At 40.2% G+C, this 19,295-nt stretch overlaps 1 protein-coding gene and 1 long non-coding RNA gene across 6 annotated transcripts in view; one reads left to right on the forward strand and one right to left on the reverse strand.

Annotated features, from left to right (window-relative positions):
- SLC30A5 (solute carrier family 30 member 5) overlaps positions 1-10,703 on the reverse strand; it is a 35,437-nt gene extending 24,734 nt beyond the window's left edge. The window contains exons 1-2 of the mRNA XM_060635641.3: positions 10,385-10,703; positions 709-831 (exon numbers count right to left, since the gene is read on the reverse strand). Of these exons, the coding sequence (XP_060491624.1) occupies positions 709-831; positions 10,385-10,467 (206 nt within the window). The 5' untranslated portion in view covers positions 10,468-10,703. The remainder of the gene's footprint in view (positions 1-708; positions 832-10,384) is intronic.
- Positions 10,704-10,830: 127 nt separating this feature from the next.
- Positions 10,831-19,295, forward strand: part of LOC132681309 (uncharacterized) — a 44,154-nt gene continuing 35,689 nt past the window's right edge. For 2 of the 5 annotated variants that reach the window (XR_014135255.1, XR_009610986.3), the window contains exons 1-3: positions 10,831-10,978; positions 13,853-13,956; positions 14,868-14,980. This is a non-coding gene — a long non-coding RNA (uncharacterized LOC132681309). Of the gene's footprint in view, positions 10,999-13,852; positions 13,957-14,659; positions 14,781-14,867; positions 14,981-19,295 lie in introns of all 5 variants that reach the window. The other 3 variants (XR_009610988.3, XR_013556588.2, XR_009610989.3) reach the window with 3 other exon arrangements.

Genomic DNA, 19,295 nt, shown 5'->3' on the forward strand with positions numbered 1-19,295 from the left:
ACTGTTATTAACAGAAAGTAGTCGCTATCAATCTCAAGATCTAGAGAAACTTTATTTACAGAGAATTTCTTGCAATATGCAGAATAATGTAAATTTATATTATATGAGGACCCTGTAGTGTGAAGGGAACATATAATGAACAAAACCCAGCACAGATTAACTTAGAAAATAAGGAACATCTGTGCCAAGACAAGTCTCAGGTAACATTCTACCTGCTGGAAGGCTGAACTACACCAGTGGTATGGTCTGGAGACTCTTTTAGGGAAACTGTAGCATCAAAACTATTTTTACAAAAATTCTAATAAATTATCTGCTCTTTTCACTTTTATGCTCTCAGGGGTATACAGTGGAGCTCTTCAGAGGTTAACTGATAAAAGAGATCCTGCAACAGACTCAACGCTGAAACAGATATGAGAACTTAGCAATCTTCTATTAAGCTGGACATTAAAAGAAATCTACAAAAACTTCATTAATGCAAAGTACAGTATAAGTCTAGTTTTGGCAAGCTATTACAGTACAATAATCATTTAAAAAATTCTCTTTGTACCTCTAACCTTAGGTATTCTATTTTTTTATTAAATTATCATACATTAGTGAGGAGGGATAAATAGCACAATATATTCTATCTAAAATTTCTTAAAGATACTCAGTTAAAACAGGAGTTTCAAATAAATAAAACATAAGGAAAAAGGAATCACACACACTCACCCAAGTTTTAATATAAAAATGAACTGAACAATGTGAACTGCTTTTAGGAGATCGTATGATTCAAAAAGTCCCACAGCCTTCAAAAATTTAGTCAAACATAGTAACACAATATATTTTGTTAATCTGAAAAATAAAAGCAGAAACAAGTTTCAGTATCATTAAAATCACAAGGAACTCTGTCATCTGTTCTTTTCTTATTATACAAGTATTGGGATCATTAGAAAAACCTCAGATATTCATTAAAAACATCAAACAAAAGCCCAAACAACTCACCATCTACATAACTACTATTAACATTTTGGTATATATACTTGCAGATTGTGTTCTTTTTAATGTTTATTTATTTATTTTGATAGAGGGAGGAGGGAGGGGCAGAGAAAGAGGGAGAGAATTCCAAGCGGGCTCTGGGCTCTCAGTGTGGAGCCTGACTCAGGGATCGACCCCATGAACCGTGAGATCCTGACCTGTGCAGAAATCAAGAGATGGTCTCTTAACGAACTGAGCTGCTCAGGTGCCCCCAGATTCTTTTCAATGTATAGACTGTGTGTCTATGTATATGTGTGTATGTGTGTGTATAGTTTGTTGAAGAACAGACACCAAAGTCTACCTGCAATGAAACTAGAAGAGCACGCTGTAGGAAGAAACAGAGGAATGGTAAATGCCTTAGATTTACCCCTCCTCTGCTTTGCTATGTGGCTGCAGTGAAAGTCATGGTTGAAAAGTCAAACAACCTGCCCCACAGAGTCTTGTAAAGGCTCAGGAATCTGAAGCACCTGAGAAAGGCCTGGGGAGTTAAAAAGAGAAGCATCAAGAAGTCTTCCAAGTAGTTAGATCCCCACATTCTCACCCAGCAGAGCCAGGCAACTACCTCTCCTCAATCATGACAGGACAGATGAGGCTTAGCTTCTGGAGACGTCTAGACAAAAGGCAAAGAGAGGAGGCATGAAGTGCTAGAATAAAACCATGGAAATTAAAGGAAGTTTCTTAACACCACCCCACCTCCCTTTCCTCTTCTACCTCCAATATCCTAACGGCTGGGCTGCAATCTCCCAGCAGAACCCTTCTAGGGATCCACTAGGGTTACGCCTCACACAGGTATTCATTCTAATTAGCTTTTTAGCCCTCACTCAAATATGAATAGCAAACATAGATAATCAATCCTTTAAGATAAGCTTATGAAAGGCCAAACAAACAGAAACAACAAATTTAACAGATAAAGATATTACAGGTAATAGCAGAAAACAACAAAGAATAAATAATATTCTGAGATATAAGAAAGAATATTGCACGCATGAAAAAATTAGGCTGCCATAAAAAGGAAGAAAAAAGGAGCTCTTGAAAAAGAAACTAAAATTAGGGAAGAAATTACTTCAGTTTTCTGGCCTAGTAGTTTTCTTAGAATAAAACCATTATTCTTTGCATGAAACCCATTATCTGTGTGTCCATTGTAACCGTGTAATACTGAACCGTGAATACTGTAATAATGAACATTATAAAACATACACAAATTAGAAATAAAAAATAAAAAGTTGAGAAATTTAATATTTTTTCCTTCACCCTAATAGGAGATCTTGTGTAAGTAATACTCAGGAGACCACTTTTTAAGTTTACATCAAACAGGTGTTAGTACATTAAAAAGTAGGTATAAGGGATGTCCAAGGCCAGCACACTGGCAGAGATGAGAAGTCTCTACCAATGGGAGAAAAAATTCAAAAAGCAAACAGAATTTTAAAAGAAACCTAAGTCACTCAGAGTTAAAATAATCTGACATCAATGGGGATATCAATGTATATAGGACAGTATAAAACTTGATGAATGTGAATAATCAAGTGCCATGGCAGTGAATTAACATGAAAGAGCTAAACTACACTAAACAAACAGTAATCTGATTAAGAAGGCATGAAAATATAGACTTTAGGAAGATTTTGATGCAATTATTAAAAAAAATTTTAGTCCTTGAAAGAATGAATCTCAGCATCTTCACCAGCCAAGATGGCTCCTTTTCTGTTTTAGTCCAGATAGTATCATACTAAATTTAAAAAAAGAAAAAAAGATTTGAAGCAAAGTGGTTTTTCTTATCATGAACATAATCTGGGGGGCCTTTTATAGTGCAAACTGGGGATTTTAACTATGTGAAAATTAATCTCCCAAAAGCTAATAAAAATGTTACTGTCGAATCATGTAAATCACATCCTAAAGCATTCTAAAGAAGTTCCCATTTAACCCATTTGTTGATCAGTATAAACTTTCTTAAAATTTCTGTTTAAAAGATCAATCAGGGGGCGATGGGTAGCTTAGTTGGTTCAGCGTCTGACTTCTGCTCAGGTCATGATCTCACAGTTTGTGAGTCTGAGCCCCACATAAGACTCTGTGCTGACAGCTCACAGCCTGCAGCCTGCTTCAGATTCTGTGTCCCCTCTCTCTGATCCGCCCCCACTCATGCTGTGTTTCTGTCTCTCTCAAAAATAAACATTAAAAAAAAAAGATAAATCAGATTTTCTGGGATAATAAAAAATGTCCTATAGCTTGATCATGCTGGAAGTTACATAGGTTTACACATTTGTGAAAAATGCAAACTTACACCTTTAAAATAAAGTGATTTATTTATTTATTTATTTATTTATTTATTTAAGAGAGAGAGAGAGAGAGAAAGAGCGAGAGCATGAGAGAGCACATGCACACAAGCAGAGGAGAGGGACAGGAGAGAGAAAGAGAGAGAGAGAGAGAGAGAGAGAGAGAGAGAGAGAGAGACAGGAAGGGAGGGAAAATCTTACTCAGGCTCCACTCGGAGTGTGGAGCCCCAGGTGGGGCTCGACCCCACGACCTTGGGATCATGACCTGAGCCGAAATCAAGAGTCGGAAGCTCAACTGACTGAGACACCCAGGCACCCCAAGTGTATTTTGTTTTTGGACTGTCTGTAGACTGGCTAAAAACACACAGTAAAACAAAAGAAATCTACCAAATGTCTAGTAATTGTACAAGTATGAAAGTAAATGTACATGTGCTAGAAAAACTCAACACTAATACCTTAGAAATTTTCTAGTTCAATTCCTCTCCTGTCACAGATTGGGAAATTAAAGCCCACAAAGTTAGCTAGGGTCAAGCCCCTGTCCCTTAAGTATGCTCACTTTATTTATTTAATTTTTTAAAAATTTATTTTGAATGAGAGAGAGCACAAGTGAGGGAGGGGCAGAGAGAGAGGGAGAAAGAGAATTCCCAGCAGGCTTCATGATATCAGCTGAGAGACCGACAGGGGGCTCAATCCCATGAACCATGAAATCATGACCTGAGCCGAAATCAACAGTCTGTTACTTAACTGACTGAGCCACCCAGGTACCCCTTTTTTTTAAGTAGGCTCCATGCCCAACGTGAGGCTTGAACTCACGATCCGGAGATCAACAGTCACATGCTCTACTGACTGAGCTGGCCAGGTGCCCAAGTATGCTCTTTTTAATAAGTCACACACAAAATCAAAGTTCATCCAAAGGCTTTGAGGGTTCCCATCTCAATTACACATTACACATTCATAATAATTTATTACGCATTTATAATGGCTCACACAAACAGTAAAATCATCTTTAAATTATACATTTGTAGTGGCCTACACGAATAGTAAAGTCACCTTTATTAAAAAATTTTTTTTAAATTATTTTTTAGAGAGAGAAAGACAGAGTTTGAGTGGGGGAGGGGCAGACAGAGAGGGAGACAGAATCCAAGCAGGCGCCAGGCTCTGAGCTGTCAGCACAGAGCGTGACATGGAGCTTGAACTCACAAACTGTGAGATCATGACCTGAGCCGAAATTGGACGCTTAACCGACTGAGCCACCCAGGGGCCCCTTATTTATTTATTTTGAGAGAGAGTGAGCATTCGAGCAGGGAAGGGGCAGAGAGAGAGAGAGAGAGGAAGACCAAAAATCCCAAGCAGCTTTTGCAAAGTTAGTGAAGAGGGTGATGTGGGGCTTGGACCCCTCACGGACTGCAAGATCATGACCTGAACCCAAGTCAGACGCTTAGCCAACTGAGCCACCCAGGAGCCCCCAAATCATCTTTAAATATGAAAGACAAAATGCACATTAAAACCTAGGATTAATTTATATTTTGGCCCATTTAAGCTGGAGAAAAACAGTCATATAGACTTTAGTACAGTGAACATATTAACTATATGAATGCTAAGTAAATATTCTGGTTAGGGTAGCAATTCAAAATTAACCAATGAAAATAAAAGTTGGGCTAGAAATCCACTGTTTATTAGTTCATAACACAGGGACCGTCATTATAGGTGGTCAGCAAATGTTCACCAAATGAAAGAATGTGAACTCTACAACTACACTTATGCGTTACAGTACCATCTCATACAGTAACATATAGAGTGCAAAAATAGAGTACCTTAAGAGGTAGTCCAAGCTTGTGGCAATCTGAACTATCAGCAACCCAGGCATGGACTCAGAATGAAAGAAAAGAATGAAATCAAGTAGAGAGGGACACTAGAAATCTCAAGGGCTTTACTCCTTAAACTCTTAATTAGGTGTAATAATAAGGCAGTAGGATAGAAGCAAGGACACAAAGAACAACAATGCCAAGATAGGGAGAGGAAAAACAAAGACCAGGAAAACCAGACAGACATACATTAAAAATCACCAGTGTGGGAATTCTCAATGTCAGCAAAGAGACCTGTACATTCTCCATGGGGCTAGTTAGCCTTTCTTCAAATTTTGTTTGCACACGTACTATATGTCAGATGCCATATGTGGCCAATGAGATCTAAGGGAAGACTGACAGGGTGGCTTCAAGTATAGCCTTCCCTCTTCCTGATAAAAGGGCAAGATCCAGCTGGAAATGCTTCTGTCTTCTTTCTGCCTTCAAGGGAGGAGCTTTATCTAAAAAATGTTATCAGAATGTTAACATTATCTAAAAAGTGTTATCCATCTTCTAACAAGCCTGAATATGAAAGCTGATACACTTAGGATGGCAGAAAGCAGAGGCAAAGAATCTGGGTCCTAGATGGTATCACTGAGGTTCTGAACAAATACCTGCAATCTCTGGTTTCTTTTATGTGAGAAGAATATATCCCTCTTTGTTTAAAGCTCTTAGTTTGGTTACTTACAACTAAATATATTTCTAGGTGCTATCTGTGACTCTTAATAGAGACAATGCTCTCAAGGAATCTGAGGCCTAAGAAAGTGAGGCAAGCAAACAAGTATTTATGTGACCCAAATAAGTAATGGGACTTTTAAAATAGATGTAGAAGCAACTAACCCTAACTTTGGAAGCAAAGGTCTGTCTTCAGAGTTTGAGATGTGTAACTGTGTATTAAAGACTAAGTAGGAATTATAATGGAAGAAAAGGGAAAGGGTATTTCAAAGCAGACAGCAGCATTTGGAAAATACTAATACTAGGATTAAGCCTTCGAATAAATGTATTTAAGCTCAATTAACTAGATCATAATGACCAGAAGTTATTAAGGAAAAGGCAAGTTATCTTTAATAAAATTGTTCTGCCAAGATGGGGCAATAGGAGAAATTATTTCTAAGTTTAAAAAAAATTTTTTTTTTTTTTAACGTTTATTTATTTTTGAGACAGAGAGAGACAGAGCATGAACGGGGGAGGGTCAGAGAGAGGGAGACACAGAATCTGAAACAGGCTCCAGGCTCTGAGCGGTCAGCACAGAGCCTGACGCGGGGCTCGAACTCACGGACCGCGAGATCATGACCTGAGCCGAAGTCGGCTGCCCAACTGACTGAGCCACCCAGGTGCCCCTCTAAGTTATTTTTATTATTTTTCTAAATGTTTTTATTTTTTAGAGAGAGAGAGAGAGAGAGAGAGAGAAAGTGTGAGTGGGGGAAGGGCAGAGACAGAGGAGGAAAGAGGACCCTAATGCAGGAATTACTTTTATAATCTCTGTAGTTTAAAAATTAAAAAAGGAATAAAGAAAATTAGTATCATGGGGCGCCTGGGTGGCGCAGTCGGTTAAGCGGCCGACTTCAGCCAGGTCACGATCTCGCGGTCCGTGAGTTCGAGCCCCGCATCAGGCTCTGGGCTGATGGCTCGGAGCCTGGAGCCTGTTTCCGATTCTGTGTCTCCCTCTCTCTCTGCCCCTCCCCCGTTCATGCTCTGTCTCTCTCTGTCCCAAAAATAAAAATAAAAAATGTTAAAAAAAAAAAAAAAAAAAAAAATTAGTATCATAATAGAGGGGCACCTGGGTAGGTTCAAACTCATAAACTCATAAACCATGAGACCATGACGTGAGCCAAAGCTCAACCGACTGAGCCACCCAGAAGCCTCTAAGTTACTTTTGTTTAAAGTATTAATAAAACTTTAAAATAAATAAGTTTGGTACTTCAAACACAAGATTTAGTCAGAAGGAACATTAATTTAAGTAAAATAGTTCTTGATAACTTACTACTATTATGATTTTTTACTTTTTTATTTTATATTTTTTAATGTTTATGTATTTTTGAGAGAGAGAGCGTGCTACCAGAAGAGGGGCAGAACTCACAGACTGCTAGATCATGACCTGAGCCTAAGTTGTACTCGTAACCGACTGAGTCACCCAGGTGCCCCATATTATAATCTTTTTTAAAAAAATTAATTTTTTTGAGGGGGGGAGAGGCAGAAGGGGGGGGCGGGAAGGAGAGAACCTTAAGCAGGTTCAAGCACAGGGCTGGATCTCACAACAGAGAGACAGATAAAGACCTGAGACAAAATCAAGAGTCAGATGCTTAACCAACTGAGCTACCCAGGTGTCCCTCTATTATGATGACACTAATTTTCTTTATTCCCTTTTTAATTTTTAAACTACAGAGACTATAAAGTAATTCCTGAGAAGCTGCTTGTTATTAAAATTTTAGGTAAAATGGTTCCTAACTTCCTCCTCATAGGTGACCAACTGGTCATCCTTCCAAGCCATTTCCTTTGCACTTCTTCATAGACACATGCATATATTATATATTGACATATTTACAATTGTACACATATTTTGATATTGCTATGTGACTTTCTGTGTAACATGTTGAAGATTTTTGGTACTATTATTAAACTAGGAAAATTATTTTAACATTTAGTTAAAAGTTGGACTCTCTGATTTTATTTTGAGAGCATTTCTTTGAGATAGAGAAAGAGAGAACACATGTGCAAGCACGGGGGAGGAGCAGAGAGAGGAGAGAGAGCAGGCTCTGCACTGTCAGCACAGAGTGCGATGTGGGGCTTGAACCCATGAACTGTAAGATCGTGACCTGAACAGAAATCAAGACTTGGATGCTCAACCGACTAAGCCACCCAGCTGCCCTGGACTCTGATTTTTAAAGTCTCAACGAAGTTTTCCTGTAGGCCTACAGATGAAACACCAGCTAAGGCAAAATAACCTTATACTAATAAGTAGGTACTGTAGGTCATATTGTGCAGGGAAACACTGAAACAGCTTTATTTACTAAGGAAAGATGTGGGGGTGAGGAGAGGGAGGCTCTTCAACAGGGGCAGTGGTCTTTGAGCTACTTTCTGGGCAACTCTGGGAGACATACTTGACCTACTCAAGTTATAAATCATGATTGGCCATTAACTAGTTCCATCAAACATATCACTGGTCTTTTATATATAGGATTACAAAGATCTCTGGTTCTCTAAACCTGGAATTACTGAAATTTGGGTTTGGGTCTAAATGTGCTTCTTGGGCTTTGCCCAGCGCAGCAGCTCATGGTTCTCCAGTAAACAAAAAACAAAATCAGTACATGTAAGGCATGGGGTTTAGGATAACTGATTCCTAGTTCAGTTATTCTTTCTGTTAACTTCTGACAATAAACTTTTTTCTATTATATCAGTTTCTTGATCTGTGAAACAAGGATACTATTATGTAGTCTGTAGCACTGTATTAAGGATTAAATTAGATGCTATACTCAAAGCACATCGGACACAGGTGTCCAACAATGTTGACCATCACCCTGTTTCCTGCAAAGAGTACTTACAGAAGCCGAAAAGAAAGATTTTAAACAATTGTTTTAAATTGTGAATTTGGGCATAAAAATACCCACAAGTAAAGGATTTGTGAACTAGTTTCTGCTACAGATTATAACTAGTATTGGATTATCAGTCTAGACAAAGGAAAATTCTTGCAACTGGGAATCTATTAAAAATGCAATCACTCCTGAGTTGAATTTTTCTAATGAACTACAAGAGCAGTTCTGCTAAGCAAAAGACTGTTTACTACATCTACTTAAGATAGTAATCTCCTGAATAAATAATAGCTTGAAACTATTTAATAAAAATAATTTCTAGTTTACAGAAAAGTGGCAAGAATCATATACCCTTTACCTGGATTCCCTCATTGTTAATTGTCCCATTTGCATTCTCTCTCTCTCTCTCTTTAAATACAGGCGTTTTTTTCCTCAACCACTTAAGAATAAGTTACTTACAACACATTTTTTACCCCTAAATTTGGATTTCCTAAGAACATGGATATTTTCTTATAAAATCAGGAAAGTTTTCAACTTCAGAAAATTTAACATTTTTATGCTACTTCATCACCCATGGTCTAATTTTGTCAACAGACCTATTACTGTTCTTTACAGCAATTTTTTCCCTCTACTACGAAAATCCAGACCAGAATCGCCTATTGCATTTCCCTGTCATGGTTCGGTCAATAATATGCGATGCTGTTATTTACAAGAGATTAGACAATTAAACTTATACTACAAAAATGCAATTGATTAAAGTTCTGTTCCAGCATTTTATGTGTTCTTTTCTTTTCAGTAAAAAAGGGTGTGTTAGCAACGCTATTTCGACAGTTTCAAAGGATTTATCAAAACAATCTTTAAATCTCAAAAGGAGTAAGGAAAAAACAGAACCTCATTAAAAATGAAGACACTAAATACCAATTCCAACAAAACCGTTGGGCTGAATTCTATGCATCTTTGACACTACTTCAGAACTTAAGACAAATCAAGAAGGAGACACTCGCAAGTGGTTACTGTACTTACCTGTGGAGGTTAGTGGGAACATGGGGGGGGGGGGGGCCGCTGGTAAAGTGGTATTTCCGCTTTTCATTCTAGAAATTTTTGTAGTGTTTGAGGTGGGTTTTTTTTTTTTTTTTTTTGGTATTTACCATGAGCACACATTTCTCATTTAATAATAAAAAAAATAAAATCAGAAAGATAAAGAAAACTAGATGCCGGGCTGCATTTTTGATGTACGGGGTTAACCTGAATATCGAAGTTCATCCGTTTGCACTTTGGTTTCTTCGCCTGAAGATGGTGACACCTTCCCCTAACTTACGCAGGGAAACGCCAGAAAGGTTAAGTAGTCACTAAACTACTGTTGCAGGGAGAAAGAGCCAACAGAAATGTTTGTCACGGACCAGAGAAACGTCTCCCGTGCACGGGCCGGCGGGCAGAGCGAAGGTTAACGGTCTGCCTTGAACAGACCAAAAACTCCAGCAGAACGGCCCTGGGTTTTAGAGCGTTCATTCTGCAGCGGGCAACGGGGGAGCCAATGAAAGTCACAGGCACCCGAGGCAGAGGGAGAGGACGGACGGCTCCCGGCGCGCGCGAGCTGAGCTGAGGGCGCACCGGGCTGTCAATGGGACAGGAGGGACGCCGGTGCCCGCGCGCCCGGGGGGCAGCTGCCGTCCGGGTCCGCGAGTGGGAGAGCCGCTCCGGAGGCGCGAGCTGGGTGGGTCACACCTACCGAGCGCTGGGCACGTCCACCGGCCCGAGGCCACCGCCGCCGCTGGGGCTGGCTATCACGTCCCCGCCGTATTTCTCCTCCATCCCGGGGCTCAGGAGCCGCCGCCGCTGCCCCCGCCGCGGGGTTTCCTCATGTCTCGCCGCTGCCGCGGAACAGCGGGCGCAGGCGCGTCACTCCCCCATGATAGCGGCCCCCTCGGGTCCCCACAGGCCAGGCCGCCACCGCTGCCGCCGTCCCCGGCTCCTGCTCACTAGCACACACGCGTCGGGACTAGGCCGCGGGCAGTTCCGGCGGCGCCAGGCTCCCCCGAGGCGCACCGGAGCGGACGTTGCCAGGCCACGTCATCGGGCCCAGCAGCCCTCACTCCCGGGGGAGTGCCCAGCCCTGCGCCTGCGCATAACAGAACACTCGCTTTCTTTCGCCCTTCCTTAGGCACCGCCTACACGGGTGACGGGATCGGATCGTTTCTCGGGATCAGCTCTTCGTATTGACGCTGCCGTCGCGCTTACCTGTCCCTGCAGCGCCACCTCTGTGCCGTCAGGAATACAGCCGATTCTTGTAGCACCGCGGAAGAAGGCATAGAAAATGGACAATGTGTGATCAAATACAATACAGTATCTTTTAAAATTTGGCTGCTAGACTATGCTAGACTTAATCCTGGTACATCAGTAAATCTTGGGTAGAGAGGACCAGGCCTTATTAGGGTTTTTTTTTTTTTTTTTCTGTTGCTAAAAATTTAGGAACGTGAGGTCTGCCAGTTTCAATTGTAATTCTGCCACTTAATAATTGGTCACTTGGCCTTTCTGTACCTCAATTTTCTTATTTGTAAAATAGGGATAGAAATATGTATGTCATAGGGTTGTTGGGAAGATTATATGTTATGTGAAAATGTCTAGAACATTTTGAAAGGTACACAGTAATCAGTGAATGTTAACTGTTATTATTACTCATAGGGAAATTTGTGGACTGGGTTGGGAGATGGAATGGAGTTTGGAGCGGTTTACAATACTGTACTTAATTTGAATATAGATAAAGAGTCTTAAAAACCTATAAAAGATTGAGAAATCACTGTCTGTGCCTGCTCTGGCTTCATAATCTATTGTGGAAATATTTAGCAGTTTGCGAGCAAGGCCTGGTTCACCACAGTAAAGGTTAAAGGCACAAATGCTAAGGTTTCCCAAATAAGGTGTGATATGATTATACCTAGAAAAGACTCACTGATAGACAGAACTTGACCTGAAACTTGGATAAGATTTTAGATATGGGAGGAAAGCACTGTGGGATGACACATCCCATGTATAAAACACACAAGAATGCATGACTTAAAAAAATTTTTTTTCAATGTTTGTTTTTGAGAGAGATTGCACACACAGTGCCAGCGGGAGAGGGACAGAGAGAGGGAGATATAGAATCTGAAGCAGGCTCCAGGATCGGAGCTGTCAGCACAGAGCCCCATGTGGGCTTTGAACTCAAGAACCGCAAGATCATCACCTGAGCTGAGGTTGGACAGTTAACCTACTGAACCACTTAGCCGCTCCATGGAATGCATGACTTTAAAAGCTAAAGTGACTCCAGGGGTGCCTGGGTGGTCCAGTTGGTTAAGCATCTGACTTTGGTTTAGGTCATGATCTCATGGTTCTTGAGTTGAGCCCTGCATTGGGCTTCTGCTGTCAGCATAGAGCCCAAATCAGATCCTTTGTCTCCCTCTTTCTCTGCCCCTCCTGCAGATAGGTGCTCTCTCGCTCTCTCTCTCTCTCTCTCAAAAATAACTAATAAACACTAAAAAAAAAAAAGAAGTTCATTAAAAAAAAAGCTAAAGTGACTCCAAGTGACTTTTCTGTAGCAATTTTTGTAGAATTTTTATTTTCCAATTAGAGTGGTAGCGTTAACAAGTAACTATTGTTTTTCTAGAGCAAGTTCCATTCTTTTGGAGCCCAGAAAACGAGGTAACATGACACGTGTGAGCTTGAATTCACTTGATATTTCTGATTTGGTTAGAATTATGGCACTTTTCTTTTAGGCCGATTTAAGGACATTTCCTACAACTGTGGAAGTTGTAGTGGAAGGACAAGTGCCTCTATGCTATTTCCCTTTGGTCACTTCTCAATCCATTTCAACCTGGCTTCTCCATCCATCAGTACCCTGAAATAGCTCTCTCATGGATATTTTTGAGCCATATATTACCTCACCCCTCTAAAGCTGTCGACATAGATGAACTCTTTTCTTGAAACATTCCTTTTTGTTGATTTTGTGAACTCCACAATGGTTGTCTCAAAGGAAGCTCAAGTTCTTTATGTTTCAAAGCCAGTATGTGATCTTTCCCATAAACCTGATTCTCTTCTAATGTTTTCTACCTCATTGAATGGCATCATTTATTTAGCTTAGCAAACCAACAACTTAGCTATCATCTTGAACACCTCCCCTTCCTTGTGATCTATATTGAATCCATCACCAATTCATGTCATTTTTTTACCTTCTCAATATTTCTTGAATCAATCTAAATTTTTCCATTTCTATTACCACCATCAAGTCTAGGCTACCATTAACTTTTGTTTCAGCCACATTAGTAACCCATTCCAATTTTTTTTAAGTAAAAAAAATATTTATTTTTGAGAGAGCGAGCAAGAGAGGGGCAGAGAGAGAGGGAGACACAGAAATCCGAATCCAAGGCAGGCTCCAGGCTCTGAACTGTCAGTGCAGAGCCTGACGACGTGGGACTCAAGCTCACCTAAGCTGAAGGCCAAAGCTTAACCAACTGAGCCACCCAGACACCACAGTAACCCCTTACTCATTTTGCAAGTTCAGTCTTTTACGTTATCCAATCTGTTTTCCACATTTTGTCATAGTATGGTAATATTTTCCTAATGCAAATCTTATAATGAACTGCCTACCCCACTGCATTTCACCCTGCAGTCTTTCAGTGGCTTTCTGTTACTCTTAAAAAATTTTTTTTTAATGTCTGTTTGTTTTTGAGAGAGGAGAGAGAGAGAGCACAGGAGGGGCAGAGAGAGAGGGGACAGAGGGTCCAAAGCAGGCTATGTGCAGACAGCAGAGAGCCTGATGCAGGGCTTGAATTCATAAACTGTGAGATCATGATCTGAGCTGCAGTCAGACGCTTAACCAACTGAGCCACCCAGGCGCTCTTTCCATTACTCTTAAGGGCCTCCATTACAAACTTGAATCAGTCAGGAATTCACACTGATACCTCCAATTACAATCCAACTGTAGATGTTTCATTCTAGACTTTCCCCTTGTATTTCTACCTCTCTTCCCTGAGAATGAGAAACATGGCTCCCATTATCCTCAATATATTGTCTTATTTTCTCAGTCTTCTTGTGTGTAACCCATCTCATGATCATGTAGGTCATCTCCTTTTTGGCACAGCCAACTCATGCTAGCCTGGGAGGGCTGAGACTTCTCCCTCCCAGCTTTTATTTTTTAATCTACATTTGACTCATTTGCACACAGTGACAAATATGGAGCTGAAACATTTTCTTTCACTTTCACTTCCCATCATCTGGAAGGAGCAAGAAAGGGAACTAAATTTTTGGAGTGGCTCTTCTAAGAACCAGGTAATCTCTTATTTAGTTTTTATTTATTAATATTTTTAAAGTTTATTTATTTATTTTTGAGAGAGGGAGAGAGAGAGAGAGAGAGAGAGAGAGAGAGCCAGCATGGGCAGGGGAGGAGCAGAGAGAGAGAGAGAGAGAGAGAATCCCAAGCAGGCTCTACACTGTCAGTGCAGACCCCAATGTGGGGCTCAAACTCACAAACTATGAGATCATGACCTGAGCAGAAAACAAGAATCAGAGGCTTAACCGACTGAGCTGCCCAGATACCCCTCATTTAATTTTGAGATCCTTTCAAGGTTGGCATTATTTTATGCTGCAGAGTTAAACTCAAAAAGGGTTAAGTAAATTGTCAGTTATTATATAACTAGTAAGGCAAGACTACCCCCTAGAATGGCAAAGTGCCCTTCAGTGTCAGCTGTTTTACTCCTTTCTTCCTGATCGCATGAGTGACAACTGACTCCAATGTAGTAAGAGAACCATATGGGGAGCGCCTGTTTCATAAACCACTTGTGGGAATCTTGATTAAAGAATATGGTGGACGTTGTCATAAGGGGCAACTTAGCACCAGCTTCCTTCCTTCCAATGAATTTTGTTGAGTGCTTACCATATTCTAGGTCCACTTTCAGGTACTTGTTGCATTTCCCAGAAGCAAACTCTGAGGTAAGAATTTGAATAAAAGTGACTTACTAGTAAATATCTCCAGGAAAAGCAGGAGAGTGGAAGGAGAACAGGAAAGAAAGACAAGTAAGGATGTGATATCAGGAAAAGTCCCACTGGGGAGCTTGGATACCGTGAAGATCACACCTCAGAGGGTCCTGATGGAGGTGAGCTGTCTTAGTGCGTCTGGGCTGCTATAACAAAAGTACCATAAACTGGGTGGTTTATAAACCACACCCATTTATTTCTCCTAGGCTTGGAGGCTGAGAAATCCCAGATCAAGATGCTGGCAGTGGCAGTGTTAGTATCTAGTGAAGATCCACTTCCTGGTGTCACCTTTTTGCTGTGTCCTCACATGGTGGGAGAGGTGAGCTAGCTCTCTGTGTGTTTTTTATGTATTTGTTTGTTTTAATGTTTATTTTTTTATTTTTGAGAGAGAGCGTGAGTGGGGGAGGTACAGAGAGATGGGGGGACAGAGGATCTGATATGGGCTCCATATTGATAGCAGAGAGCCCAATGTGGGGCTTGAACCCATGAACCATGAGATATGACCTGAGCCAAAGTCGGATGCTCAACTGACAGCCACCCAGATGTCCCATCTATGTGTTTTTTTTTTTTTTTAAATAAAGGCACTAATCTGAATCATGAGGGCAGAACGTAATAACCTAATAACCTCCCTAAGACCCAACTCTTAATATCATCACCTTGGGGGTTAGCATTTCAACATAGGAATCTTGGGGAAATACAAACATTCAGACCATAATGCAAGGGAATTGGGATATTTTGAGAGTTCTCTGACAATGAGAGGATGGTATTGGTTGTTAGGAGTGCTCCTTGCATGTGTAATAATGGGAAAGGGATCCAAGGGCATATAGGCAAAGGCCTTACTGACAGTATCCGCTATAAGATTACACATATTTTGGTCATTTTCCACGTGCTGTATTCTACCGTCCCAATGCTGAAACCAGAAAACTCATAGCCTAGACTTCCTTGAAGCGAGGGTTCTGGTATATGACCTGGGTCTCATCAGTCAGACATATTCAAGTGTGACTTAACTTCAGCTGAGAAAGCAGCAAGTGGGGACACTTTTTTTCTTCTCTGGAGGAGGCATTTAGTACTTTGAAAGCATCAATGGCAGAACTTCTGGTGTCCATTCCTAGGGGTCACTGGTGCCAAGCGGCAGTGACCATGGTGTTGTTGGCCAAGTGACCCCCCTGGTGTAGTTGGACCTTGCTTCTGGTTGCCCAGTGGCAGAGCCTGGCTCTCTGGTCCTACAAAGGTTCCGTGAATTACCCAATATCCCTTGATACATTCCTGCATGAACTAGTCAGACTGGAGGTGGTGGTTTGCAATTAAGAACACTGAATGGTACGGCTGATATGGTACCAAACCCTGACTAACAATAAGCTGCACATAGATTTTGTTAAGTGCTTTTTACTTTAGACCAAGAAACAGTACCATGCTTCTAAAAATCAACTCCTAATATGTTGCACCTTAGTGGAGAAAGCTTCCCCAAACTCACACAAGGACTTTATCTGATGCCAAACATATTTTTATCCTCTATTTGATGTCAGAAAAGCCAAGTAAGACAATGTTCAGTAATTCCATATCTGTCCTGACCAGGGTAGGAAGCAGACTGGGGTTGGAATTCTCAGAGATATTGATATCGATATTCTCAGAGATAACAGGCTCCACACTACCATTGCAAAGCTATACAGGGAAGTAGTGTGTTGTTTTAAGGATTTGAGTTCTTAGCAGTTAGGGACTCTGTGTAATGTTTTTAGCAGACATTAAATGTGGGCAGTTAAAAATGAAAAACACTATCTACAGGAGTGACGAGGAGGATGCAAATGAGGAGATGGAGAGATATAGTTCATATTTGCACATTTTCAACTAGCAAATCAGAATTTTATTGTGAATCTCGAAGTTTCATTCAAGAATTCATTTACTAATTATGCCCCATGTGTTTCAGGAATATATCCTTCCATTTATCCATTAATCCACCCAGCTGTCAAAAAGGAAATATTTAATGAAGGCCTACTATGTGCCAGTACCACTTATATTCCAAAGTGGAGGAAAACACAGTATTATTATCTTTCTTCTCAAACTGATGAGAAACTCAGCTGATAGCAACACACTTTGGGGGAAAACAAACTGAAAAGAATCTTGCCAAAAGACAATTCTGTATAGGCCTTTTGTGTTTCTGCGTGTCTTTTCAGCAAAGGCATTGACAGCCTTTGTTAGAGACTATGTTTTCAAGGATGTTTGTATAGCAAACAGCCTTGGAAGATAGAGGTAATAACTCCTTTTGGGGCAGAGGGAAGATTTATTGCTGATCAGGATAAAAAAGATAAAGGCTCACTCTAAGACAAGGGTTGGGGAGGTTGGCTAGCAGACTCTTCAAAAAGGACTGGAATTTCCTAAACTTTCAGTTGCATGCTTAGCAACTACTTAGGCTGTGAGGCATCACCCTCATGGGATTTGAAGGTGCGGGAGGCAAGATGAAGTGATGCAAACGTGAGGTTCATGTTACCTGTGTGGTTAACAAAGTCCTTTGTCTCTGATCCAGGAGTCTTGGTCAGACTTCTGCTGGCTTCAGGAAACTGTAGCAGGCTAATTGTGAGTTTGCAAGCACAGTAACATCTTAGTCCCTTCATGGTTCTTGCCACATCTTCCCCCCACCAAAATTTTACGTATCATTTAATTAGAAAAATTCATAGTACACTATCATGAGGGGTGTGGGTATTCAGGGGTCTTGAGGTATTCAGACTGGAAAGAGAGAAGTAAAGATATTGGTATTTATAGATGACATGATCTTACATGCAGAAAATATGAGGAACCCAACTAAAAAAATTGGTAGAAATAAACAAGTTGAGCAAGGCTACAGGATGCAAGATCAATAAACAAAAATAAATTTCATTTCTCTACATTTTTTTAAGTTTATTTATTTATTTTGAGAGAAAGAGAGAGAGAGAGAGAGAGAGAGAGAGAGAGAGAGAGAGAGAATGAGTTGAGGAGGGGCCGAGAAAGAAGGAGAGAGAGAATCCCAAGCAGGCTCTACACTGTCAGTGCAGAGTCCAACACAGTGCTCCATATCAAGAACAGTGAGATTCTGACCAGAAAAGAAATCAAGAGTTAGACACTTAACTGAATGAGCCACCCATGTGCCCATTTCTAAACGTTTGTAATGAAAAATCCAAAAATGAAATTAGGAAAACAATTCAACAATTCCGTTTATAATAGCATCAAAAGAATAAAATACTTAGGAATCAATTTAATCAAAGGAGGTATAAAATATATATTTTGAAAACTGTGAATCATGTTGAAAACAATTAAAGAAAACCTAAGTTGGGATGCCTGGGTAGCTCAGTGGGTTAAGCAGCCAACTCTTTCTTTTTTTTTTTTTAAGGTTTATTTTTATTTTTGAGAGAGAGAAAGAGAGAGAGGCAGAGCATGAGTGGGGGAGTGCAGAGAGAGAGAGGGAGACACAGAATCTGAAGCAGGCTCCAGGCTCTGAGCACAGAGGCTGATGTGGGGCTCAAACTCATGAACTGTGAGATCATGACTTGAGCTAAAGTCGGATGCTTAACCCACTGAGCCATGCAGGCGCCCCAGCAGCCAACTCTTGATTTCAGTTTAGGTCAAGATCTCACAGTTCATGGGTTTGAGCCCCACATTGAGGTCTCTGCTCACAGTGCAGAGCCTGCTTTGGATCCTCTGTCTCCCTCTCTCTGCCCCTCCCCTACTTGTGCTCTCTCTGTTCTCTCTCTCTCAAAAATAAATGTTACAAAATTTTTTAAAGAGAACATAAATAAATGGAAAGGTGTCCATGTTCATGTTTAATATTATTGAAGTGGGCATATTCCCCAAATTGATTTACAGATTCAGTACACTCCCTGTAAAAATTCTAGCTGGATTTTTGAAGAAATTGACAAGCTAATCTTAAAATTTATATGGAAATTCAAGGAACCTAAAATAGCCAAAATAATATAGAAAAAGAACAAAGTTGGAGGACTCACATTTTCCAATTTCAAAATGTACTACACAAATACAATAATCAAAATTGTGTGGCACTGGCATAAGAATAGATATATAAGTCAAAGAAGTAGAATTGAGAGTCTAAGAAGAAACCCTCACATGTAATACTCAATTGATTTCAACAAGGGTGCCAAGAGAACTCATTGGAGGTTGAATGATCTTCCCAACAAATGGTGTTGGGACAACTGGATATTCATAAGCAAAAAAATGAATCTGAATCCCTACCTCACACCTTGGACAAAAATTAATTTCAAATATTTAAAAATCTAAATTTGAGAGCTAAAACTATAAATCTGTTAGAATAAAATATAGATATAGATCTTTATGACCTTGGATTAGGTCATGGTTTCTTGGCTATAACAAAAGCACAAGCAACCAAAGAAAAAGATAAAAAGATTAAAAAAGAAAAAGAAAAAGAAAAAGATAGAGGTGCCTGACTGACTCAGTTGGTAGAGTATCTGACTCAATCTCAGGGTCATGAATTCAAGTCTCATGTGGAGCCTACTTAAAAAAAGATGCAAAAGGAAGAGTAAGTGAGACTTCATTAAAATTAAAAATTTTGTGCTTCAAAAGGGCACTATCAGCAAAGTGAAAAGATAATTTACAGAATAGGAGAAAATATTTGCAACCATATGTCTGGTAAG

The sequence above is a fragment of the Panthera onca genome, chromosome A1, assembly GCF_046562875.1.
Source record: "Panthera onca isolate mPanOnc1 chromosome A1, mPanOnc1 haplotype 2, whole genome shotgun sequence".
Taxonomy (NCBI): Eukaryota; Metazoa; Chordata; class Mammalia; order Carnivora; family Felidae; genus Panthera; species Panthera onca.